Below are 27,182 nucleotides of genomic sequence, written 5' to 3' on the forward strand. Positions count from 1 at the left end.
AGAATACATGACCTCTGAGCAGGAGTAGACAATTTAGCCTCCCAAGCCTAAACACCTTCAATGTGATCATGGCTGATCCCATCCTGGCCTCAACCCCATGTCCTGCCCGTTCTCCATAACCCATCAACCCATTACCAATTAAATATCTGTCTAACTCCTCCTTAAATTTACTCACTGTCCCTGCATCCACCCCACTCTCGGGTAGAGAATTCGATTGAATTGAATAGGATTGGTTTATTGTCGCATGTACCGAGGTACAGTGAAAAGTATTTTTCTGCGAGCAGCTCAACAGATCATTAAGTACATGGGAAGAAAAGGGAAAAAAAGAAAATACATAATAGGGCAACATAAGGTGAATTTTAAAAGTTAAGAAATATTGTAAGTAAGTTAAGAACGATTGTAAGTAAAAAGTTTGTCTGTTGGGGAGAGCTCGCAGAGAGTCGCCTCGCTCCAGCGCCATCTTCTGGAAGAAGATTCCATAGATCCACAATCTTTGGGAGTAGTTTCTACTCAAATCGGTTTTAAATTTACTGCCTCTTATTCTAAGATTATGACCTCTCATTTTAGAATGCCCCACAGGAGGAAGCATCTGCTCCACGTCTACTTTATCCATACTTGTTGGCATCCTGTACACCTTGATTTGACCTCCCCTCATTCTTCTAAACTAGAGAGTATAGCCCTAAACTGTTCAATCTCTCCACATAAGACAAAACCCTCATCTCTGGAATTATCTAGTGAACCTCCTCTAAACTACCTCCAATGGCACTACATCTTTCTTCAAATAAAGGATACCAAAACTGTGCACAGTACTCCAGGTGCGGTCTTACCAATGCATTGTATAATTACAACAACACTTCCTTCCCTTTACACTCAATTCCTTTTGCTAGAAATGCCAACATTCCATTCGTTTTCCTTTTTATCTGGTGCGCCTGCATGCTTGTTTTCTGTGACTCATGCACAAGGACACCCAGATCCCTCTGCAGCATCAGAGCACCCCGAAGTTTCTCCCCATTTGGATAATAAGTTGCCTTTCCATTTTTTCGACCAAAATGCATGACCTCACACTTATCCACATTACACTTCATCTGCCACATTTGGCCTACTCTCCTAACGTATCTATTTGTAAGGTTCTTATTTCCTCATTGCAACTTACTGTACCACCTATTTTTGCGTCATCTGCAAATTTGGCTGTAGAACCTTCTATCCCTGTATCCAAGTTGTTAATATATATTGTATAATAGCCCAAGGACCAAACCCAGTGGCACCCCATTAGTTACATCTTGCCATCCAGAAATAAAAACATTTATCCCAACTCTCTCTCCTAACCATCAGCCAGTCTTCTATCCAAGCTAATAAATTACCCCTAATCCCATGTGATCACACCTTGTGTATTAACATACTGTGCGACACCTTGTGACTGACTCTCCTTGACCCTCAGGGGAACAGGACATCCTTCCTGGCCTCCACAGTGTCTAGCAGCTTCCTCAGGTCAGCATCCCCGAATCGTGGGGCTGGTCTCCTTGGCGCCATTATTGCGAGCTGGCTACGCAAGTGCAGCTTAAGTGCTGCTCGACCTTGTTAACCAGGGGGCTGGCGAGCGTGGTTCCGACGCATCAGCCAGTGAGCCTTCATTTGCAACGAGAAACCAGTGAGGCTTCGTTAAGTGGACCAATCAACATTGGATTGCGCCACCGGCTCCGCTGGGCCGAGAGCCAAGAAGCTTGCGGTAATTCCCGTTCACTACCACACTCAGACGTTTTTACGGAGAATTGCACCCATTTCTGACAAGTTGAATAAATTTAAAGGCATGTTAGCATTCCTGCTGGGTGAATACACTATATCGTTTGGTCAATGACAGCACAGTTGATATCAGTCTAGCAGGAATTGGAATTAGGGGGAGAGAAAACATCAAGCTGGATTCTCCGGTATTGAGGCTATGTCCGGAGGTCTGGAGGAAGTGTATAGTTTTACAATGAAAAAGTCGGCGGCTCCCCCGCACCGATGCTCCACCCAGTGGGGTGCTAGCAACTGTGCCACGTCAAATTCCCGACGTTCCCGACATAAATGGCCGGGGAATTGCCGGGTCCATGACCGCGTATATATATATAGCAACGACCTGCAGCGGTCCAGCCGGACGACATGGCACCTGCCAAATAAAGATCCCCTGGACCACCCCCAGACCATCCCCCACCAGTCCCCCAGCCCTCGCTGAAGCCTCTGCTGCCAGCAGCAAGGATCCCGCCCGACTGTGGCGGCACTGGACACAGTCCACACGCGACCTGCGCAGTCAGGAACTTGCCCCATCTGGGGGGGGGGGGGGGGGGGGGGGGTGGACATCGGGGGTGGGGCCTCAAAGCAACTCGTTGATGCCGTCGCAATGGCATGCTGCGCACTCCTAGATAACGGAGATTAGGAGGGGGTGGAGCATCTGAAAAACTGTGCCAGCCCCGATTCGGTCGCAAATAGGAATTCTCTGCACAATCGCCGAAAGCAATTTCGGCATCGGGCAACGGAAAATTCCGCCCTTCATCTTGGACACAATGTCATTGGTTTCAGATCAGTGAAAACCACAACCAATGCATTGTATAATTCCACATTAAAAGCAAGCCCACCCCCAAATTTTCTAGATTTATAAAATCAAACTATTCCTTCTTTTGAAAGAAGGTGTATTAGTTCACTTAGTAAAACACAGAGCTAGTCAATTCCATGATTCAAACAGTAGAAACCAGTTAGACAGGCTTGTGATTCTGAATATTCACTGGGATAATGCAGTGGATGGAGGTACGGTTATTGATAAACCAGACACACACATCTGGCAATTGGACTTTGTGCTTTAGCGTTTTTTTCATCTGTTGCAATTTTTTTCTTTTATTTGCTTTATTTAAGTGGTGAGATCAATGGTAGAAATATTATTTCTATTTGAACATTACTGTGAAATTTGTATTTGAAAAATGCACCTTGTGAAGTAGTTTTTTTTGGTATGGCGGGATTGTACACAATACCGCCCCCACACCAGGATATAAAATTCCAAATATATGGGGAAGGGGGGTGCAAAAGCAATTGGGCATTAGGAGGTTCTTCATGAGTCTGACAAATATAACAAGGTGGTGAAGTGTTGAGAAAGCATTTTCAGAGCGAGAAGGTAAGGCAGATGCCTACCGTGTAGCAGTGAAATAGGGATACATGCAGTAAACCAGAGCTAGAAGAGGGAATGAAGCAGGTAGGAATATAACACCGTAATGTTGCAAGGGTTGGGAGCAGAGAGGCAGTGGTGGGATTTGAAGAGAAAGACAATATTTGCACTCCCAAGTCTGGGAGCCACTGAAAGTTGAAGGATGGAAAGGTTCACCTGGAAGTAGTGGCTCAGGCTAATGACTGTCCACATAAAAAAGGGTTGTAATAGAAGCAACACAGCACAATTTCACTGCATGGCAAAGCAGTGACATTTGACATGGAAGAGGAAGAAAATAATAGGGAAGCGAGACAAGCAGAATATAGTTCAGAATTCATAATCTAGCTGAACTGCAGCATTTAAGAAAAATCAAGCCTGCGAGTAAGTTATGAAGGGGTATTTCCGCAGCAATGGGAGTGAGACAGATGCAGACAGAAACAATTGTCAATTTAGCGATGAGCTGGCGATGTTGGCTGCAAAGTTCAGGTCAGGGTCGAGTAGGGCCTGAAGACTTCCATGTTTGAGTGGATATCAAGGGGGACTGCGATTGGAGGTCAAGTTACGATTGCCAATATCGGGAGTAGCTCTGGTTTGCCCAGTACTTCAGAATTAGTCTATCGACATGGCAATAGTTCTGGAATACGATAGAAGGCAATAGTTCTGGAATACGACAGAAGGCAATAGTTCTGGAATACGATAGAAGGCAATAGCCTCTCCAGCCAGGGATTTGTTTCTGCTTTGCAGATTCAATTTCAGTTGGTAATACCACTCCGCCACCCGAGTCCTTGCAACGTGACGGGATCCCAACAAAAAATTCCTGTCGAAACAATTCGGAAATTGGGATCAACTTCGCTCAGTTAATTCGAGGCTAAGAGGATACTTTCGTTTTTGGTGGAAGGAAATCCCTGGGATTCACATCAGACACGATCTACTTCCCGTCGGATCCTCCCATTCCTGGGTGTAAATGGGATATTGCACACTGGACACAGGGATGTACTAACCTGGGCCAATAAATGGCGATGGAGGCGGTTTTTACAGGCTGTGGACGAGCGGGGGATGAGTGCCCGGGGATGACCCCGAAGCTCGCGGTGTAAATGCCTCTCCCCCAGCGCGCGCGCTCACACAGCTGAGACTGCGGACATTACTCACCAAGCGGATCTGAGTGCTGATGAGGACGTAAGGCATTGTTGCCAGCCGGGTGCTGGGCAGCGCTCACAGCTGTGCTGATCTGTCAGTCCTCGGTCTCTCCGCGGTCCGGGACAGAGGGTGCAACTTCCTCACTCGCCGCGGCCCAATCGCACCCTACCTGAGCGCACGCAATAACTCTTAAAGAGGCAGCCACCTCCTGGAATTGGCTCACAAGCTGCACAACCGCAGCCTCTCTGGGGAATGGACCCACCTCTTGGCATTTTATGTCATCCCATGCGTCAAACAAGTTTATCGCTTTATCTTTCATTAATAAGTCTTTCAGAATCAAATTTAACCCGACCGGGGGGGGGGGGGGGGCTTTCTGCTGTCTGGTCGCACTCATTCCTGGTATGATTTGGTGAACCCTGCACTCATTCCAAGGCCAATGTGTTACTGCTGCAGACTCATAATCCCCCCCCCCCCCCGCCCCCTCCATGATCATATGATTGAATTTAACATTCAGTTTGAAGATGAGAAGAGGGGGTTTAAGACTTGTACTTAAATTTAAATACGGGCAATTATGGAGGCCTGAAGGCAGAGCTAGCAAAAGTGAACTAGCAATTTAGGTCAATAATAAGCTTTTTTATTGTCACAAGTAGGTTTACATTAACACTGCAATGAAGTTATGGGTGATGTACCATCAATGACCACGCGTCGAATGGTGAACTATTGTGGCTTTATTGTGCTAGATGTAAAGCCTCCTGCAGCTGGACCCAAGAATGGGGGCAGTGCAGGAGAGCGTACACTTTTATACAGACCGGAATTTACTGTAATAACTGGAGTACAATGGCAGTGTACCATAATACATGTATGTTCAGTGGTTTACCACATTCACCCCCTGTTTAAAAAAGAGTCCAGCGGGGATGAAGTGAAGTTGCATGTTGAGTCTGTCAGGGGCTTTGACCTTCCGCCACGATTGCCTCAGCCCTGGCTGTGGTGTGGGCACCGATGTGAGTACCTGCGACTCCGGGAGCGTGTTGTCCTCTCCTTCATCCAGTAGTTGAGCCGGTGGGGGGACGGGTGCTGCAGGGGTGGCGGTGATAGTCGCTGGTGGGGTGCAGGGGTGGCGGTGGTCGCCACCAGAGAGGGAGGAGACGGTACCAGGTGGGGGGTGGTGGTGATGGTGGATGGGGAACCAGCGGGTGCCAGGTCCCGGAGGGAGACTGTGTCCTGCCACCCATCATGGTGTGCCACGTAGGCATACTGTGGGTTTGCATGGAGGAAGAGGACTTTTTCAACGAGTGGGTCTGATTCATAGCTCCTCGCATGCTTCCGGAGGAGGGCGGGCCCAGGAACTGTCAGCCAGGTCGGGAGCGAGACCCCGGAGGTGGACTTCCTGGGGAAGGCAAACACACGTTCATGAGGGGTCTCATTGGTAGCAGTGCACAGGAGTGACCGGATGGAGTGGAGTACATTGGAGAGGACCTCCTGCCAGTGGGAGACATCTAGACCAAAGGGCCAGCAGGACGGCCTTCCAGACCTTCGCGTTCTCCCTCTCCACCTGTCCGTTTCCCCGGGGGTTGTAGCTGGTCGTCCTGCTTGAGGCGATGCCTTTGCTGAGCAGGAACTGGCGCAGCTCATCACTCATGAACGAGGAGCCCTGATCACTGTGGATGTAGGCTGGAAACCGAACAAAGTGAAGAAACTGTCTAGGGTCTTGATGACAGTGGCAGAAGTCATGTCAGGGCATGGGATGGCAAAGCGGAAATGGGAGTATTCATCAATGGTGTTGAGGAAGTACACGTTGTGGTCAGTGGAGGGGAGGGCCCTTTGAAATTGATGCTGAGGCGCTCAAAGGGACGGGAGGCCTTCACCAGATATGCTCTGTCCGGCCGGTAGAGGTGTGGTTTGCACTCCGCGCAGACCTGGCAGTCCCTGGTCACGGTCCTGACCTCCTCGATGGTTGCAGACCTTGATAAAGTGGAAGAACCGGGTGACCCCCAGGTGACAGAGGTCGTTGTGGAGAGTCCGAAGTCGGTTTACTTGTGCGCTGGCACATATACCATGGGACAGGGCATGTGGGGATTCATTGAGCTTCCCAGGGCGATACAAGATCTTGTAGTTATAGGTGGGGAGTTTGATCCTCCACCTCAAGATCTTGTCGTTCTTAATCTTGCCCCGCTGTCTGTTACTAAACATGAAGGCAACCGACGGTTGGTCAGTGAGGAGAGTGAATCGCCTGCCGGCCAGGTAATGCCTCCAATGTCGCACTGCTTCCACAGTGGCTTGGGGTCCCTTTTCGACAGAGGTGTGCCGAATTTCGGAGGCATGGAGGGTACGGGAGAGGAAAGCCACGGGCCTGTCCGCCTGGTTGTGGGTGGCGGTCAGAGCCACGTCCGATGCGTCACTCTCCACCTGAAACGGGAGGGGCTCGTCGACTGCGTGCATTGTGGCTTTGGCAATGTCTGCCTTGATGTGGTTGAAGGCCCGGTGGGCCTCAGCCATCAGGGGAAAAATGGTGGACTTGATAAGTCGGCGGGCCTTGTCTGCATAATTAGGGACCCACTGGGTATAGTATGATAAGAATCCCAGGCATCGCTTCAGAGCCTTGGGACAGTGAGGAAGGGGGAGTTCCAGTAGGGCGCACGCGGTCAGGGTCGGGCCCTAGGACTCCATTTTTCACAACGTAGCCAAGAATGGCTAGGTGGGTTCTGGGGTAAATGCACTTCTCCTTATTATAGGTAAGGTTAAGGAGTTAAGCGGTATGGAGGAATTTCTGGAGATTAGCGTCATGGTCCTGCTGGTCATGGCCGCAGATGGTGACGTTTTCCAGATACGGGAACGTGGCCCGCAGCCCGTACTGGTCACCCATTCGGTCCATCTCTCGCTGGAAGACCGAGACCCCATTGGTGACGCCGAAGGGAACCCTATGGAAATGGTACAGGTGGCCAACTGCTTCGAATGCAGTGTACTGGCGCTCCTCCGGGCGGATGGGGAGCTGGTAGTACCCGGATTTTAAGTCAACAATGGAGAAGACTCGATACTGCGCAATCTGGTTGACCATGTTAGATATGCGGGGAAGTGGGTACGCATTGAGATGCGTGTATCGGTTGATCGTCTGACTGTAGTCGATGACCATCCGGTGCTTCTCCCCAGTTTTAACAACCACCACTTGAGCTCTCCAGGGGCTGTTACTGGCCTCAATGACCCTCCCACAGAAGTCGCTGGACCTCCGACCTGATAAAGGTCCTGTCCTGCGCACTGTACCATCTGCTCCTCGTGGCAACAGGCTTACAGTCCGGGGTGAGAATCGCGAAGAGCGAGGGTGGATCAACCTTAAGGGTCGTGAGGCCACAGACGGTGAGGGGGGGGGCTGGAGTCCGCCGAACATTAGGGTGAGGCTCTGGAGGTGGCACTGGAAATCGAGACCCAGTAACAGGGCAGCGCAGAGATGGGGGAGGACGTAGTGTCTGAAGTTACTGTACTCTACGCCCTGTACCGAGAGAGTCGCGACGCTCGGATCTGTACGGAATGGGATCCAGAGGCCAGGGAGATTTTCTGGGTCACGGGGGGAACCAGGAGGGAGCAGCGCCTTACTGTAGATGGGTGCTCCCGTGCTCCCAGAATCGAAGAGGCAGGTTGTCTCGTGCCCATTGATCCATACGGTCATTGTGGACTTTGCGAGGCCGAGACTGGTCGAGGATGATGGAGGCGAGCTACGGAAGGTGGTCGGCGGTATCGGCGGCCAGCGTATGGCCAGGTGAGCAGGGGTCCTGGGGTGCGTTCCAAGATGGCGGTGCCCACAGGGCGCACATAGCAGGCGACATCGAAGATGGTGGCGCCCACGGGCCGCACGTGGCGGCGAAGATGGCGCTGACCCTGGATTGCACATGGGGGATGTTGCGGTAGCGATGCTGGGCCTAGAAACGCCAGCGACCGATCGGGCCTGGCAAACGGTGACGAAGTGGCCCTTCTTGCCACACCGTTGCAGGTTGCGCTCCGTGCTGGGCATCGTTGTCTGAGGTGCTTGCTCTGGCCACAAAAGTAGCATTTGGGGCCTCCAGAGTTAGCCGGCTGCTGCGCGGCACAGGCGTGTGGTGCACGCGGGTCGGATGATAGCGGGGCCCACGACGCCCACGAGGGTGCAGTATGGTCGGAGGTGTAGGACTCCAGGTTGCAGGAGGCCACTTCTTAGGAGTTCGCGAGCTGTACTGTCTCTGTGAGGCCGAGTGTACCCCCTTCTAATAAGTGCTGGCGGATGTAGTTAGACTTAGTGCCTGCGACACAGGCATCCCTGATCAGCAGCCCTGTGTCTTGGATGGCCGACACCGCCTGGCAACTACAGTTTCTGCCAATTAGCCACAAGGCATGCAGGAAATTGTCCTGAGACTCCCCCGGGAGTTTCTGTCTCGTGGCCAGGAGGTGCCTGGCGAACACCTGATTTACAGTCCTGATATACTGTCCTTTCAATAGTTCTATCGCCTCCGTGTAGGTGGGAGCGTCCCAAATGAGGAGGAAGACTTGTGGGCTCACCCGTGCATAGAGTAGTTGGAGCTTCTGTGGGTCTGAGAAGACATCGGTGGATACTGCAAGATATCCTTCAAAGCAGGCTAGCCAGTGCTCGAAAGTCGCTGTGGCGTCGGCTGCATGTGGGTTCAGCTCCAGGCGATCCAGCTTGATTAAGACATTCATCTTCAAAATTCTAGCACAATAAATTGATATACCATCAATGACTACGCAACGGATGTGGCTTTATTGTGCTAGATGTAAAGCCTCCTGCAGCTGGATCCAAGAATGGGGGCAGTGCAGGAGAGCGTACACTTTTATACAGAGCCTGCTGGGCGGAGCCAGCAGGCCGGGATTTACTGTAATAACTGGAGTACAATGGCAGTGTACCATAATACATGTAATGTATGTTCAGTGGTTTACCACAATGGGATAGATCAATAAAGATGCAATGGCAGACATTTAAGGGGATATTTCAAAACACAGACTAGATACATTCCAACAAGAAAGGAAAATTCAAAAGGGATGATCCACCATCGGTGGTTAACTAAAAATGTTAAAGATAGTACCAAACTTAAAAAAAGCATATCATTGGGCAAAGATTGGGTGGCAGGTCAGAAGATTGGACAGAATATAAAAAAAACAGCAAAGAATAACTAAAAGATTGATACCATAAGAAGTCTGACAACACCAGGTTAAAGTCCAACAGGTTTGTTTGGAATTACTAGCTTTCAGAGCACAGGTCCTTCATCAGGTGAGTGATAAGGAGGGAAAAATTAGGCAATGAGAACTTCCTCCCATTGGCAGATAGCCAATTGGAGAAAAAGTTACGAACTTACCTTGGTTTTAAAAATCCTGATCAAGCTCCCGATCAGAGCACAGCCTTCGGCCTACAGGAGACAGTCTCCGTGGACCCCTGCGCAGGAGTCTAGACATGCCCCCTTATGAGAGGCAAGAATGGCAATGCCCATTAAGGTCATGCTTTGAAATAACAGTTTTGTCTTGAAGACAGAGAGCAAATAGATTCCTTGCTTTTATAAAGGTATCTTGAAGGTTTAAAAACATTTTTTTTCTTATTTCTTTTAATAATAACCTTTATTGTCACAAGTAGGCTTACATTAACACTGCAATTAAGTTACTGTGAAAGGCCCCGAGTTGCCACATTCCGACACTTGTTCGGGTACACAGAGAGAGAATTCAGTACGTCCAAATTACCTAACAGTACATCTTTCATAACTTGTGGGCAGAAACTGGAGCACCCAGAGGAAACCCACGCAGACACAGGGAGAACATGCAGTCTCCACACAGATAGTGATCCAAGCCGGGAATCAAACCTGGTACCCTGGAGCTGCAAAGCAACAGTGCTACCCACTGTGATACCGTGCTGCCAATAGCGAAAGAATCTGTGGCCATCACTTTAAGGAGCTTGGGACTGTGGAAGGGAATAGTAGGTGGTGGGGTGTGGTGAAATATAGAGTGCCTCTGTACGCAGACAATTTATTATATGAATCAGAGCCGAGTGCATCATGGGGAACATAATGGAACTTCTTCGAAGTTTGGTATCTTTTTCAGGATATAAATTAAACCTGGAAAAGAGTGAATATTTTGTGATGTCCTGGCCAGGAGTGGGGGTGGGAGTGGGACGGCTGCAATTTCATAGAGCAGCAACCCACTTGAGGGGCGCGATTCTCCGACCCCCATGCCGGGTGGGAGAATCGCGGGAGTGCCGGGCGATTCCCGCCACGCCGCCCTGGCACCCGCGCACGATTCTCCCCCCACCCCCAAAACAGCGTGCCGCGTTTCACGACAGGCCGCTCGGAGAATCGCCGCTCGCCATTTCTAACAGGCGTGCGGCGATTCTCCGGCCCGGATGGGCCGAGTGGCCTGCCCAATCCGACGGGTTCACGCCGGCGCCAACCACACCTGGTCGCTGCCGGCATGAACAATGCACGAGCGCTGCGTGTGCGGCCTGGGGGGGGGGGGGAGGATCGAGCACCAGGGGAATGCACAGTAGGGGTCTGGCCCGCGATCGGTGCCTACCGATCGGCGGGCCGGTGTCTCTAAAGGACGCACTCTTTTTCCTCCGCCGCCCCGCAAGATCAATCCTCTATGTCTTGCGGGGCGCCCACAGGGAGGACGGCAACCGCGCATGCGCGGGTGATGCACCGCCGGCCGCATCATTTATGCCCAGGGAGCGAAATTGACGCGGCGCCGCTCCTTGCCCTCTGGGGGTGGGAGAATAGGGGGCGAGGAGCCGCCTCCGACTCCGGAGTGAAACACTCCAGTTTTCACTCCCGCGTTGGCACTTAGTCTCCCGTTGGGAGATTTGCGCCCCAAGTATTTGGGGGTGCAGGTGGCGTGGGACTGGAAGGGGCTGGGGGCTCTGTAGGTACAATTTTACTAGCTTGGTGGGGTGCGTGAAACCGGATTTTGCAAGGTGGGATAGCCTCCCTCGGTCATTGGCAAATCGGGTGCAGGCGATTAAAATGATTGTTGCCGCAATCTCTGTTTCTATTTCAGTGCCTACCAATCTTTTTGCCAAAGGCATTTTTTAAGAAAGTGGACAAGTCGATCACTTTGTTTATCTGGAGGAGGAAAGTAGCTGGGGTTAGGAAGGTGGGCCTGCAGAGAGGGTGGCAGGCAAGGGGGGTTGGGTCTCCCGAATGTATTATATTACTATTGGGCGGCGAATGCTGAAAAGGTGAGGAGCTGGGTTAGAGGGGGGGGGGGGGAGGGGGGACTCCCAGTGGGTGAGAATGCTGGAGGGTCTGTGTAGGCAATTGGGGTTGAGGGCACTGGAAACAGCGTCACCCCTGATGGCCCCGGCAAGTATTCTGGGAGTCCGGTGGTGGTGGAAACAATGAAGAATTGGAGGCAATTGAGGTAGCATTTTAAGCTGGGGGCTGCGTCAGGGGAGATGCCGATTATGGGAAACCATGGGTTTGAGCCAGGGAGGCTATACGGGAGATGGGAGGAGAAGGGGGGGGGGGGGGGGAGGGGAGGGGGGTATTAAAAGACATGTTTCCGGGGGGATGTTTTGCGAGGTTGGAAGAGTTGGGGGAGAAATATGGACTGGGGCCAAGGGAAGGGTTTAGGTACATGCAGCTCCGAGACTTTGCTAGGAAGGAGGTTCAGAGCTTCCAGATAGTACGGGGTTGTCTCATTGTTGGAAGAGGTATTGATGGCAGGGGGAAGGGGTGTCGGTGATCTAAGGGAGGATTTTGTGGTATGACAGGGTGTCCATGGAGGGGATCAAAGCCAAGTGAGAGGAAGAGTGGGGGGGGGGGGGGCGTTATGGAAGACGGTTTGTGGTGTGAGGTGCTCCGGAGGGTAAACGCCTCAAGCTCATGCATGAGGTTGGGGCTGATACAGCTAATAATAATAATCATCATCTTCATTATTGCTTATAATGTAAGTAAGCTTACAGTAACACTGCAATGAAGTTAAATGTTGTGTTTATGATGCACTTCACAATGGCGAGGATGAGCTGACTCTTTGTGGGAAATGGAGGATGATGGATTTAACCATTCGGTTACCAGCAGCACTTTGCGATTACTGGAACTCAGTAGAAATTTGAGTTAAAGCTTGTCAGGTGCAAATAAGAATTGTTTTATTTGTCTTCTATTGATTCATTTTAAAGTCCAGCCATCACATGGCTCACCAAGAGGCAATTTGTAGACAACTGAACTTTCAAACAATCCCGATAAAAAAAATTCTTGCTTAGGCAAACAGCTAGACAATAACTTTTAAAGTTAAAGTCTAAAAATGAAATATGAATACAGGGAGACAGTGAATAGTTCAGATCAAAGTATAGATGATTCAAAAAGAGAGAAAGAAATCCAGCTAATCTTCAGCTTCTAACCAACGCCACCAACCAACTAACTAAAACTAAAAAATGGCGGAACGAAAACTTACAGCTATACTGTTTCATATCTGTCTTAAGCCATCTACTCACACCCCAATATAATCCTAATTGGTTTGGGTTAGACTCAAACACATCTGATTTGACAGCAAGCCATCCATCTTTAATATGCAACATTACTTCTAATTGTTTCGTATCTGCATACTTGTGTATGTTAAAGAATGCGATATTGTGCTTTATCAAGGCCAGTAACATGGAGCCTTCATGTTATCTTGTCAGGCAATGCTGTTGCTATGGATCCTGCTCTGTCCATGGACACTGGCTTGAAAAATGTATTCATTAAATCAGTTAAACTGTCTGTTTTAATCTAGTAAGTGAATTATGCTGCTTCTATGAAACGGTTATGTTTTGAGAGTGTTGAAATCCTTAATTTAAAATGGGTAAATCTGGGGCTTAATATTTACACTAAATAGCTATCTTTTACCTATATTAGATGTTTTAGAAATAGTTGGCTTCTACAGAGGACGTATGTGAGCATTGTGGGAGGGGCAGGAGCAAACCACGTATATATGTTTTGCTCCTGTCCGAAGCTGGAGAAGTATTGGAGGGAGAGTTTTGGTGTCATCTCGGGGGTAGTGCACATGAACTTGGAACCAGGGTTCCTAAAAGCCATTTTCGGATGTCGGACCGGCTGAGTTGCAGGCAGATGCAGGGGCAGATGTTTTAGCCTTAGCCTCGCTGATGCTGGAGATAAATTTGGGCATCTAACTAATTTGCTTTATTTCTTGTACCAAGCAAAATCATAAATAGATTTGGACAAGTGTTCCCTTTGTGCTCTAATTGTGTATTTTTCAAAATTGTTTACCTATCACGCTTTTGGTTGCTGATGTTGTGCATATTGCAAAAAAAAGTAAAATATGTTTTTATATTTTATCACTCCTGCTTTATTTGTAACATAGAACCTAGAACATAGAATGATACAGCGCAGTACAGGCCCTTCGGCCCACGATGTTGCACCGACATGGGAAGTCAAAAACTAAAGGCCATCTAACCTACACTAAACCAATGTTGATTTATTACTTCCAAAATCTTCAGCATATGTATATATTCCCTTCATCTCTTTTCATAACCTGACCTTTGTTAATCCCCCTTTTTATCTTATCTTTGAAGTTATTATTATTTGTTTGGTAGTACAGAATTTGAATATTGCTGAAAAAAGAGACAGGTCAAAGTTTTCCGTCTTGCTCTCATGAGGATACTTCGCAAGCATACCAATATAAGGGGAAGGCAACAATTTATATTGGATGTGAAGCGAGTACTGATTGGTTGGCAAGTGGATTCTGATTGGTACAGACATTACCATGGACAATGCACCAGTTTATAGTGACTGACAGTTAACTGCCAAGTATTGTTTGAAAATTAAACCAGGCAGTTTAAGCCTGATTGATCAAGTAATTGCTCTGAGAAGTGAGCCAGCAAATGGCTGTTATTTGTTTTGTTTAGCTGAAACAGACACAAAGGGGGCAATTTTAAGCCCGCATTAGCCATCGTAAACAGCGATGCGGGTCCAATAACACAAGAGTCAGGAAACGAGATTCTAGTCGGCAAGATCTTGTTTCCCGATGTTCCACCTTGCCGTGACATGACGTTTCAATAAATTTAAATAAATTTAAATATAGCTAATAGGCTTCCCTGCAATATATTCCCCCCCCCCCCCCCCACTGAATATTCATACCTTGCAGGCACGATGTGACGTTGGTGAGATTTATAAAAAGCTATTTAAAACTTGAGCCAGTTGAGAGGAACCCACAGGGGGCACAGAGGTAAGTAAAGCTGCTGAGGGGATATAGAGGTGCCTGGTACCTGACAGTGCCAACCTGGCAGTGCAAACCTAGCAGTTCCAGGTGCAGGCCCTCTGGGACGCCCCATTCACGGGTTCTCCTTTTATGTGCCTTGATGTGCTTGTGCTGGGGAGGGAGTCACCCAATGCCTGTGAGGATCTGGGGCTCGAGGCCTGTGATGGGAGGGGGTGCTCTGAGGCTTGTGGAGAGTGTGGGAGGGTTTCCCCAAAACTTACCTGGGGAGTCCCGGGGAGTGAGGGGTGACTGGGGAGAGTGACTGGGGAGTTTATTTCACACTTAGATCAAGGCACCTTTTTTAAATATAGTACCCTGATCTCTCTGCTACCGTCATTGCCAGGCCCTGCCAGAGTGACGGTGCAAACAATGCCCCAGATTCTCTGTGCACGAGTACCAGAGAATTTTGAGACAATTCTGGCTGCGCAACTGGAGAGCTACACTTCAGTTTTCTCACTGAACTGACAACTCTGAAAAAATATTGGAAGATTCCGCCCAATGTGTGTACATATACTTTCTATCTGCAAAGAACAGGGCTTTGTGTCTCAATATATGTCGCTTTCAGCACACACAACTACGTCATACTCTGAGCCTGACTGACAAACTTAAATTGGTTGTCTGTGTAATTGTTCAATCGCGGAATCACTTCTAATGTTGGACGCTTGTGTTTTCATTTCTTTTTCCATTGCAAACTGTGGCTGCGACATGCTGATTGATACAATGCACCAGTCTTTGAGAGGTACAGCCTACATACAGAGCATCGCACTAGTACTGAAATTCATATATCATGTTATTCAATTGTGTGATAGACAGAACATCTTATTGGCTTGATGGCATCTTCCTATTAATGGCGAATGCCACTCACATTGCTATTGCACAGTACCAGTGTGAAATTGCTATCCTTACCCGTTGCTCACATTTTTGAGATATAATGCCCTTCCAGGCTAATCAAAGGTGGACTGGGCACTTTCAGGGCTGAACATGATGGCCTTAGGCCTATTCATGTATACGTGATATACAGCGCAATACGATGTGATTAGGGTAGCTATTATCCTGCAGGATGTCTTTGATGCTCCCTATTTCAGCATCAAGCTTGCATGATGAGCAAAACTGGCCATTTGGACTGGAAGCTACATATATGAATACACAGGACCCTGTTCTTTGAAGACAGAAAAACATGACACCTGTTTCAGACACTCAAAATAAGTGACAGCCATTCGCAAATCAATGCTTTGACCAATCAGGGTCAAGCTACCTGGCTTAAATTTTGAACAGCATTCAGCAGTTAACTGTCAGTCACCACCATCAACTGATGCATTCTCCATGGCAACACTCTCACAATCAGAATCCACTTGCCAATCAACCAGTATTCTCTTCTCATACAGTGTAAATTGCCATTTCCCCCTTTATATTGGTACTCTTGCCAAGTGTCCTGATGAGTAATAGACAAAAAACTACAATAAACTAAAAACTAGAAAAAAAAGGCACATCTCCTCGTTCAGTAATTTTTATTATTTTCTCTCATACCTGTCTCTCCCTCCCCCTTCCCAACCCAGCTTTATTGGCTTTAAATAGAACTGAGGAAAATACTTTTTCTTTCACTAGGTTTATAACATTAGCTCGATTCCGCTGCAGCCTGCTCCAATCATACAGTTCCTTCCTGTCCTGGTCCTGATGCCAGTGACCCATGAAACGGAACAACAATTAACAAATGGATCAGGTAGTAATCCCAGGATTCCAACAATCAAGGTTTTGTGTCTTCATTTAGTAACTCATTCAAGATATCTCCTCAGCAGGATCACATCCTTATTCTTTCCTGTGTTGTTAGCCCCTGCTTTTCCAAGTTCTCTTCCAGCTGCTTTGGGATAACCTGTATCCTAGTAGTAGGGTGGACAGCCCACCTTCATGAACTCACAATTGTGACTGCAGAGGATATTCTCTACTGCTCTCATTATTAAATTCTGCATAATAACCTTTCTATTCCTTTTACTTTTTAAAAATAAATTTAGAGTACCCAATTATTTTTTTTCAATTAAAGGGTGTGGTAAATGTATTCACCATAGTATAAGCTGTCTGTGTAGCACTGTGGCCCAATGGTAATGTGATCTCCTTACAGATATTGTACTGGAACCTGGTGGGCTCCACTTCTGGCTCCACCCCCCTCGGACAGTATATAGACCAGCCGCCTGGGGGTGGCGCTCATTTGTACAGCAGACACAGGCAGGCAAGTTCTCGGTTAGTAAAGCCTAAGTCTTGCAGTGAATTAATGGTACATCAATTTATTAACCAAAGACATCACTATGGAAGCCGTTCTAAAGCCTGATAAACTGGAACTTGGCACACGAGCAGCAGAAGCTAAGAAAATCTTCTCCCACTGGCTCCGCTGTTTTGAGGCCCACCTCAACTCCTTCGAAGCGCCTCTCTCCGATGCCCTCAAGCTGCGCATCTTCCACGGCCGGGTGAGCCACCGAATATCAGGTATGACTCAGGACGCGGCCACGTACGAAGTGGCGGTGTTCGCGCGGCACCTCCCCACTACCCACCATCAACGTGCCGGGGAATCGCTGCACGAATACCTAGAGAACCTGACGCTACTTACCCGCAACTGCAACTACAAGGATGTGCCGGCCGATGAGCACATGAAACTGATGATCCAGGACACCTACGTGGCTGGGGTCCAGTCTAACTACATCCGGCAGCGACTGCTGGAAAATGGTGCCACTGACCTACAGGACACGGTAAAAGTAGCCATCTCGTTGGAGGTGGCTTACCAGAGCCTCAGCGCATTCCTGGCAGACCCAGCAAACCCCTCATGGGCACGGCCGTCATCAGACCCGACTACGTCTCAGGCCTGTGCTGCGCGGCTGCCCGTGCAGCCTGGGGCACCGTCGTGCTACTTCTGCGGGCAGGGCCAACACCCCCAGCAACATTGCCCAGCCCCCACCGGGACATGCAGCGACTGTGACAAAAAGGGACATTTTGCCAGAGTCTGTCTGGCCCAATCCAAAGCCCCGAGGTCGAAAGCTCACCGGGCCCGATCCACGGACTCACAGGCCCACAGACCCCACAAGGTGGCTGCGTGCCCTGCCGGTACCGCCCCCTTCAGACGCGTCACCCGCCTCGGGCCCCATCTTTAACTCAGCCTGACATGTGCGACCCATATTGGCCGCCATCTTCACCGCCAGCCGACATGTGCGACCGATGGGGGCGGCCATCTTGGTTGCCACCTTCGACTCAGCCGACACATGCGACCCGTGGGGGCCTCCACCTTGTAACCTCGATTCCTCAGACCACGCAGACTACCCGCAGCTCGGTGCAGTAATCCTCGACCAGTCGCGGCCAAAGCATCTGAGGAATTTGATGATGGCCGTCCGGGTCAATGGGCACGAGATCCCCTGTCTTTTCGACTCCGGGAGCACAGAGAACTTCGTCCCTCCCGACACGGTAAGGCGCTGCTCCCTCCACATCTACCCCGCATCCCAGACAATCTCCCTTGCCTACGGATCCCATTCGGTACAGATTCCGGGATACTGTGTTGCGAACCTCGCGATACAGGGCGCTGAGTGCACCCAATTTAAACTGTATGTCCTCCCTCACCTCTGTGCACCCCTACTGCTTGGACTCGACTTCCAATGCAGTCACCGAAGCTAAAGTTCGGCAGACCCCTACCCCACCTCACTGTATGCAGCCTCGCGAACCTTAAGGTCCCCCCCCCCCCGTCGCTCTTTGCGAACCTCGCCCCCGACTGTAAGCCCGCCGCCACCAGGAGCAGGCGGTACAGTTCACAAGGCATGATTTTTATCAAGTCGGAGGTCCAGCGACTCTTGAGGGAGGAGATCATCGAGGCCAGCAACAGCCCCTGGAGAGCACAAGTGGTGGTCGTCCGGACCGGGGAAAAGAATCGGATGGTTGTGGGCTACAGCCAGACCATTAACCAGTTCACGCAACTTGATACGTACCCCCTCCCCCGCATAGCGGAGATGGTCAACCAGATCGCACAGTACCGGTTGTTTGCCACAGTCGATCTGAAGTCTGCCTACCATCAGCTCCCGATCCGCCCGGAAGAGCGCCACTACACTGCTTTTGAAGCAGCCGGCCGACTCTTCCACTTCCTCAGGGCCCCTTTCGGCGTCACTAACGATGTCTCGGTTATTCAGAGAACGATGGACCAAATGGTGGACCAGTATGGGTTGCGGGCTACATACCCGTACTTGGACAATGTTACCATCTGCAGCCATAATCAGCAGGACCACGACGCCAACCTTCAGAGTTTCCCCCAGGCCGCCCAATCCCTCAACCTCACATATAACAAAGAGAAGTGTGTTTTCTGCACTATCAGGCTATCTATCCTCAGCTATGTCGTTGAAAACGGGGTCCTGGGGCCCGACCCCGACCGCATGCACCCCCTCATTGAACTTCCATTTCCCCACAGCCCAAGGCCCTCAAACGCTGCCTGGGGCTATTCTCCTATTACGCCCAGTGGGTCCCCAACAATGCGGACAAAGCCTGCCCACTTATCAAAGCCACAACATTCCCCCTGCCGGCTGAGGCCCGCTCGGCCTTCAGCCGCATCAAGGCAGATATTGCCAAAGCCGCGATGCACACAGTGGACGAGTCCATCCCTTTTCAGGTAGAGAACAATGCGTCAGACGTCGCTCTGGCCACCACCCTCAACCAGGCGGGCAGGCCAGTAGCCTTCTTTTCTAGAACCCTCCACACCTCCGAGATTCGACACTCTGCTGTCGAGAAGGAAGCGCAAGCCATTGTGGAAGCTGTGCGGCATTGGAGGCACTACCTAACCAGTAGGAGGTTCACCCTCGTCACCGACCAGCGGTTGGTAGCCTTCATGTTTAACAATGCACAACGAGGCAAAATAAAAAATGACAAAATCTTGACGTGGAGGATCGAGCTCTCCATCTATACTTACGATATCAAGTATCGTCCTGGGAAGCTCAACGAGTCCTCAGATGCCCTGTCCCGTGGCATGTGTGTCAGCGCACAAGATGACCGACTTCGGGCCATCCACAATGGCATCTGTCACCCGGGGGTCACCCGGCATACCCACTTTATTAAGGCCCGCAACCTGCCCTACTCCACTGAGGAGGTCAGGGCCATGACCAGGGACTGCCAAGTCTGCGCAGAGTGCAAACCGCACTTCTACCGGCCAGACAAGGCCCACCTGGTAAAGGCCTCTCATCCCTTTGAGCGCCTCAGTATCGACTTCAAAGGCCCCTCCCTTCCACCAACCGTAACGTATACTTCCTGACCATCATTGACGAGTACTCCCGCTTCCCCTTCGCTATCCCATGTTCCGACATGACCTAGGCCACCTTTATAAAGGCACTGCACAGCATCTTCACCCTGTTCGGTTTCCCTACATACGTCCACAGTGACCGGGGCACTGCTTTCATGAGCGATGAGCTGCATCAGTACCTGCTCAGTAAGAGCATCGCCTCGAGCAGGACTACGAGCTACAACCCGCAAGGAAACGGGCAAGTGGAGGGGGAAAACGCGACGGTATGGAAGGCCATCCTTCTTGCCCTTAGGTTGAGAAGTCTCCAGATTCCCCGCTGGCAGGAGGTCCTCCCCGACGGGTTCCACTCCATTAGATCGCTCCTCTGCACTGCCACGAACGAGACCCCTCACGACCGTTTGTTTGTCTTCCCTAGGAAGTCCATGGTCTCGCTTCCATCCTGGCTGACGACTCCAGGACCTGTCCTTCTCCGGAAGCATATGAGAGGGTCCAGCTGTTGCACGCCAACCCCCAATATGCCTACGTCGCGCAACAAAACGGACGGCAAGACACGGTCTCCCTCCGGGACCTGGCGCCCGCTGAGTCCCAGGCCAACACTCCCCCCCACCACCACCACCTATCGCCAACCCCCCAAATCCCTTACACCCCCCCAGGGCTCCTGTGCTGTCCCGAGCCTACAGTGCCACCATCTACCACCCCCCTGCCTACCCCCACCCCTCAACCGTCGCCGACACACCAGTCCCAAGCTCCAGACAACACGCTCTCGAAGTCAACAACTGCAACGCCCGTACCAGCCGCACCACCAGAGCTGAGGAGGTCCAAAAGAACAGTCCGGCCTCCAGACAGACTGAACATATGATGATCCTACTTCACCCCCGCTGGACTTCATTTTTTTAACAGGAGGTGAATGTGTTTCATCAAAGTATAAGTATAAGCTGTCTGTGTAGCACTGTGGCCCAATGGTAATATGATCTCCCTACAAGTATTGTACTGGAACCTGGTGGGTTCCGCCTCTGGCTCCTTGGACGGTATATAGACCGGCCGCCTGGGGGTGGTACATCAAAGTACATTAATGGTACATCAAAGGGCATTTTAGCGTGGCCAATCCACCCAGCCTGCACATCTTTGGTGCAAACACAGGGAGTATGTGCAAACTCCACACGCACAGTGACCCAGAGCTGGGATTGAACCTGGAACCTCGGCGCCATGAGACAGCAGTGCTAACCAATATGTGTTTTCATCCAAAATCCTATTAAAGATGGGAATTCCAATCGGAATGGGAGCAGATTTAACCAGGTGTCACATTTTCATTTCATACTGGCCTTTCATCCCACAGTTATATTGCTGTTCCCCTTTAAGAGTTAAAATGCTGTGCAGCTTTATGTCTGATATTATGAAGGTTTAGATTCAATATGCTGCCATTGATTGATACCCTCAACTAGATAAGATCTTTAATATCCGCAGCTCCCTGTCTTGGATAGATATTGGTTTATTTATCTTTTTGTCCTGGGTTTCATTAAAAACATGTCACATTGGTAGGTGATTTATTAAAGAGTTCAGAATATAATTACAAAACAAAATATGACAAAGATCTTAATCACATGAGAATGAAAATTGTGGCCTGACCTTAGCAATGTAATGCTCAACCTATTTGGATTTTTCCAGAAAGATTTTGAAGTAGCAGTGACAGCCATGTCTTCAGCTGTCCAGGCTCCAAGCTCTGAAATTCTTTCCCTAAAACTCTGCACAGCTCCACCCCAAACCCCTTCCCCCCCAACCCACCCACCCACACAAACACACACACGTAATGTTCTTTGATTATGCTGATGTTGAATCGTGATGTGGTAGTGGTAACAAAGAACATTAGACTTTGTTTTGCAACAAAAGTATTTATTACTAACACTACTCTAAAGGATTGCTACGGTTGGAAATAATGGTCTAACTAACTTACACTAAGATACTACAGAGCTACTCCAATATGTGACTACTATGAAAATGAAAATGAAAATTGCTTATTGTCACGAGTAGGCTTCAAATGAAGTTACTGTGAAAAGCCCCTAGTCGCCACATTCCGGCGCCTGTTCGGGGAGGCTGTTACGGGAATCGAACCATGCTGCTGGCCTGCTTGGTCTGCTTTCAAAGCCAGCGATTTAGCCCTGTGCTAAAACTGCTTACTAACACCATGTCGTGTAACACATGGGTCATCCGGGTCTCGTGCCTGCATACTCGCACCACCTGCTGGTCGGATGCTAGAACTACAACAGTAAAACAGTAACTTATAATACACATTCAGATGATGATTATCGGAGAGAGGTGTTGCCTTCTGATCTGCCTGATGCAGAGTCCACAATTTTCCTACAGTATGAAGTCTTACAACACCAGGTTGAAGTCCAACAGGTTTATTTCAAATCACTAGCTTTCTGAGCACAGCTCCTTCATCAGGAATTCACAAATAACTCCTGGAGCAAATCATTCTTTCGGCACACTTTCAAATAAACTAAAATATTGGGGTTTTGGCACTGTTGGGGTCTGGTCTGGGAACGCAACAAGTGCCCCGAAGATTGTGTGGGGGTTCCCCTGATGCTTATGGGGGCCCCTTGTCTGTGGGGGTAGTTTCTTTTCAACGCAGATTGGAGTGCCCTCTAAAGGTGGCACCCTGATCTCTGTGGAGCCAGCATTGCCGGCTCTATCAGGTCCCGCCCCACCACAGTGGCACCAAAAACTATGGCCATTGTTTATACTCGCTAACCCTCTTACGCCACCCCGCACCTCTCCAGTATGGTAGTTGGCTCAAGTCCCTAAACAGACATCTGAATTTTGGCAGTATGCAGGTTAGATGACATCCTATTGGCATTCAACACGGAAGAACAACATGGACAAGAAGTCCATACCATGTTGGACCACCTCCTGAGAGGACACAAAGCCAGCATGGCCAAAACACAAATTGCCCAACAAGTGGTTGAATACCTGGGACAAAATATTTCAGAAGAGAGAACTTACCCAGGCTAGAACCACAGCCATGCGGACAGCCAAACAGCCCATTACTATACAAGAACTCAGATCCTTTTTGGGTTTGTGTAACTTTAACCAAAATTGGATTGACTCCTACACACAGCTGGCTCAACCACTGAATGACCTTTTGAAGGGAAAGTGAAAATCCAAAGAAGCCATTGCCCTCACAGCAGAAAAGCTAGAGGCCTTCGCGAATCTAAAAAAGGCCTAGAGTTCACCACCGGCTCTGGGAATGCCCGACAATGCATTTCATTTACCCTGTTTGTCCATGAGAAAGAAGGATACATGACAGCAATACTGGCACAAGAACATGGGGATAAACAGAGACCCATTGGGTACTATTCGGGAAAACTGGACACAGTAGCCTTCGGATGGGGAAGTTGCCTGAGAACCATGGAGGCCACATGCCAGGCTGTAATGGCTACTGTGGGTCTAGTCCTAGACCCAAAGTTATCTGTCACGTGTCCCCCACGCTGTACACATTCTGTTGTCTATGAATAGAATATTACGGGTGACTGCCGTCAGATGGACAAGATGGACAAGAATCCTGGAAGCCCCTAATTTTCACATTGTCCGGACTAGCCCGGTGAACCCATCATTTATGCTCCCGCTTCCTGAAGAGCAAGAGGGGGGAGGAGAAGGGCATGACTGTGTGGAGATCTTAAACAAAATCGAGGAATCAAGCTTGGCAGCAGAAGAACCATTGCACAACCCAGACCTGATCCTATATACAGATGGCTCCTCCTTTGTTGACAATGGTATCTGAAAAGCAGGACGGGTAGTCACAAGCCGACTCGAGATTGTGGCAAAGGGTTGTTTGCCCTCAGGTACGTCAGCCCAACAGGCTGCGTTACGGATGGAAGCATGCCAGATAGAAAAAGGACAGACAGCTAACATCTATACAAACTCAAGGTACAACTTTGGAGTTGCTCACGACTTTGGCCAGTTATGGCGGAGAAGAGGGTTTCTCACTGCTGCAGGTACACTATCCAAAATGGTAAGGAGGTATGAGACTTACTAAAAGCCATACAACTACCACGTGAAGTGTCCATTTTGAAGTTTATGGCCCATACGAAGTAAAATACCACAGAAGCACAAGGAAACACCCTAGCCGACAAGGCAGCCAAAGAGGCCACCTCACAATACACTCCTCCAGAAGAACCAGCACAAACAAGCAGACTGGGAACAATCAGCCTAACTCAAGACCTACAGTCAATGCAAGTACTCGAGAGGTAAAGTGGACATGAATTGAAGCAGAAATGAAGCTAGATGATGAAGGCATCTGCAGATAAAAAGAGGAATCGACAAGCCAGTCACGCCACAAGCATTGATGCTCTATTTAGCCCAACCGATCCATTCATGGGGGCTCCTGGCTCCACAACAGGTGACAGCACGATTCCAAAAAAGTTGGTGGGGTCAAGGATTCAAGAAACACGCCCAGTTGGTTACAGACCCCTGTGTGATCTGCCTGAAGAACAATCCCTGGACCTATCACAGTTATGCCCCAACTGAGGTCCCCTGCTCCAGAGGGACCATTCCAGCATTTGCAGGTTGACTATATCTCCCTTCCTCCATCTCTAAGATACACCAACATTCTTGTGGTGGTCAACAAGTTCTCAAGGTGAGTGGAAGCCGTTCCAACTAACAGGGCACTGCCAGTCACACGGCCAATTACATTCCCCGATGGGGCATCCCAACCAGCATTGACTCTGACCAAGGAACTAATTTTACGGGTGCTGTCTGCAAAGAAGTCTGTTGACCACTAAACCTCCCCTGGGACTTGCAGTGTCCTTATCACCCACAATCTTCATGGCAAGTGGAAAGAATGAACAGAACTCTGAAACAGCGACTTGCCAAACACCATCAGGAAGGAATGCCATGGCCCCAGGCATTACCAATAGTCCTGTGCAGTATTAGGGCAACCCCTCACAGAACTACGGGTCTGAGTCTGTTTTAAATCATAACAGGAAGACCCATCTCCCTGTCAGGAACAATTGATTTGTGAAAAGCCGATTGTCATTTAATGAGTGATGCCTTATTGGCATATTGTTAGAATCCAACAAATGCTATTTGAGTTTCCCAACAGGAACTGGCAGCCTGAGAGACCCGCTAGAAAGAGAACACAACATTGTTTTGGCATTTGGGTTTGCATGACGAATGTACAAAAGGAACTCCTCGATGCTAAGTGTGGAGGACCCTATCAAGTGCTCCTGACCGCCCAAGCAGCTGTTAAAGTTAAGGTAAAGAAAGCTTGGATTCACGCATCTCACGTTAAATGAACACACCGTGATTAAAAAGACAATTTTTACTCCCATCTTTCGAAAGGACAATTCTTGCAATTTTTGTTTTACATTTTGTTTTGCCAATATGTTTGACGATATTAAGGTATCCTTTGTTTGCATTTTCAGTTTTTGCATTCCTGGTCTTCTCTTGACCAGCCAGTCCAGCTATGCCAAGTTTAAACAGGTTCCGAAGGAGCTAAATGTTAACACCTTCCTTTACATGTCCTAAACTTATGCCAAAGGTGCCAACCTCTCCAGCTGTTGCGTATGTATTCCCACTTACTCCAAGGGAGGCATTCTCTTGAGACCCATCCCCTTCAACGCGTCGGAATTAGCCGCAAATTATTTTCCAGAGCATCTCCCATTCATATGTGTAGGGAATAACTGATCAACGTAGCAGATGGGCGGCACGGTAGCGCAGTGGTTAGTACTGCTGCCTACGGTGCTGAGGATCCGGGTTCGATCCTGGCCCCGGGTCACTGTGTGGAGTTTGCACATTCTCCCTGGGTCTGCGTAGGTCTCATCCCCACAACTCAAAGATGTGCATGATATGTGGATTGGCCACACTAAATTGCCCTTAATTGGAAAAAAATTATTGGGTACTTTTTGTGAGGGCCACGAAGAATCCAGCATGAGTCTTCAGGATACAAAGAAATAACTTTTATATACAATAACACATATATATATATATATATATACACGACAGCAGCAGCAACTTCCCTAGCAGCTAACTCCTCTCTCTCTCTGCTGGTCCCAAACTGGCCAGCTTTATTTATGCAGGGAGTCTGCTAATGATTTCTCCGCCCCCCCCTCATTGTGGAAGCTCATACTCCCACAGGATTGTGGGATTGTCATTAGTCCCCAGCCAGTGGCAAGCAGGCAGGTTATAACATCCCTCCCCCCCAAAGTCCAACGAATCTACCGAAGACCCTGGCGAAGGAGGCCGTCGGACTCGTTTTGCCGCAGGCCGGATCCCATTTGCACGAGGCGCTGGATCGGGCGGTGTGTAACGAGATGGAGACCGGCGCTTCCGTGATGAATGGCGCAACGGTTGTCCATCCACGACCCGTGGGCCCGAGGATTTCCCCTCTGAGGTGTCTTGTGTCTCCATCTCGGAGTCAGAGTCTGCTGCCTCCGTCATCTCGGCGTCTTTATCTCCACGCGGTTCTGTCACGACCTGCGCAGGATTTGAGTGAGGCACCAGAGGAAGATTGGGAGGAATACTTTCCATTGTGTCTGGTCTCTGCAGCTGTAGGAATGAGCTCCTGGGGCTGGGAATCTTTGGAAGTGATAGTGTTCTGGACCAAAGATGGTCTACATGTTTACGCTGGAGACGACCCTGGGCTTGCACCTGGTAAGGGGCGAAAGATTACGCCAGGGACCCACTGGGCACCACCAGCAAAATTCCAAACGGACACTGGGTCACCGGGTGTAAACTGCCGAATCGGCCGATGCCGAGAAACCATGTCCCTGCCGTTCTTGTGTGCGGCGTACTTTTGCGCCAATGTCCGGGAAAACCATGCTAAGGCGGGTGCAAAGTCTCCGGCCCATTAGGAGTTCTGCGGGAGCTACCCCAGTCACCGCATGGGGGTGGTCCTATAGGAAAACAAAAAACGAGCCAGTCTCGTGTCCATCGACCCGGAAGACTGCTTCTTGAGGCCTCGTTTGAATGTCTGCACTGTGCTCCGCCAACCGATTTGAAGCTGGGTGGTAACGGGCAGTGCGGATGTGGCATATGCCGTTCATCTTCATGAACCTCGCAAACTCCTCACTTGTGAACGGCGTGCCGTTGTCCGTGACCAGCACCTCGGGGAGGTCATGCGTACTGAAAGACAAACGCATCTTCTTGATTGTTGCACAGGACGTTGTGCCTCCCATCTTATGCACCTCTAGCCATTCAGACTGGACGTCAATTAATAGCAGGAATATGGATCCTTGAAAAGGGCCAGCGAAATCCGCATGCAAACGAGCCCAAGGCCGCCCTGGCCATTCCCAGTGATGTAGGGGCGCGGCTGGTGGAAGCTTCTGATGCTCCTGGCAAATAGAGCAGTTTTGGGCCACCTTCTCAATGCCGGTGTCGAGGCCTGGCCACCAGACATAACTCCGGGCC

At 49.6% G+C, this 27,182-nt stretch overlaps 1 protein-coding gene across 2 annotated transcripts in view; it reads right to left on the reverse strand.

Annotated features, from left to right (window-relative positions):
* Positions 1–27,182, reverse strand: part of gchfr (GTP cyclohydrolase I feedback regulator) — a 110,012-nt gene that overhangs the window by 31,317 nt on the left and 51,513 nt on the right. Inside the window, exon 1 of one of the 2 annotated variants that reach the window (XM_038783499.1) lies at positions 4,322–4,612. The exons of the other annotated variant lie outside the window; for it this stretch is intronic. Coding sequence (XP_038639427.1) covers positions 4,322–4,357 — 36 coding nt within the window. The 5' untranslated portion in view covers positions 4,358–4,612. Of the gene's footprint in view, positions 1–4,321; positions 4,613–27,182 lie in introns of those variants that run through there. 2 annotated transcript variants of the gene reach the window in all.

The sequence above is a fragment of the Scyliorhinus canicula genome, chromosome 2 (genome assembly GCF_902713615.1).
Source record: "Scyliorhinus canicula chromosome 2, sScyCan1.1, whole genome shotgun sequence".
Taxonomy (NCBI): domain Eukaryota; kingdom Metazoa; phylum Chordata; class Chondrichthyes; order Carcharhiniformes; family Scyliorhinidae; genus Scyliorhinus; species Scyliorhinus canicula.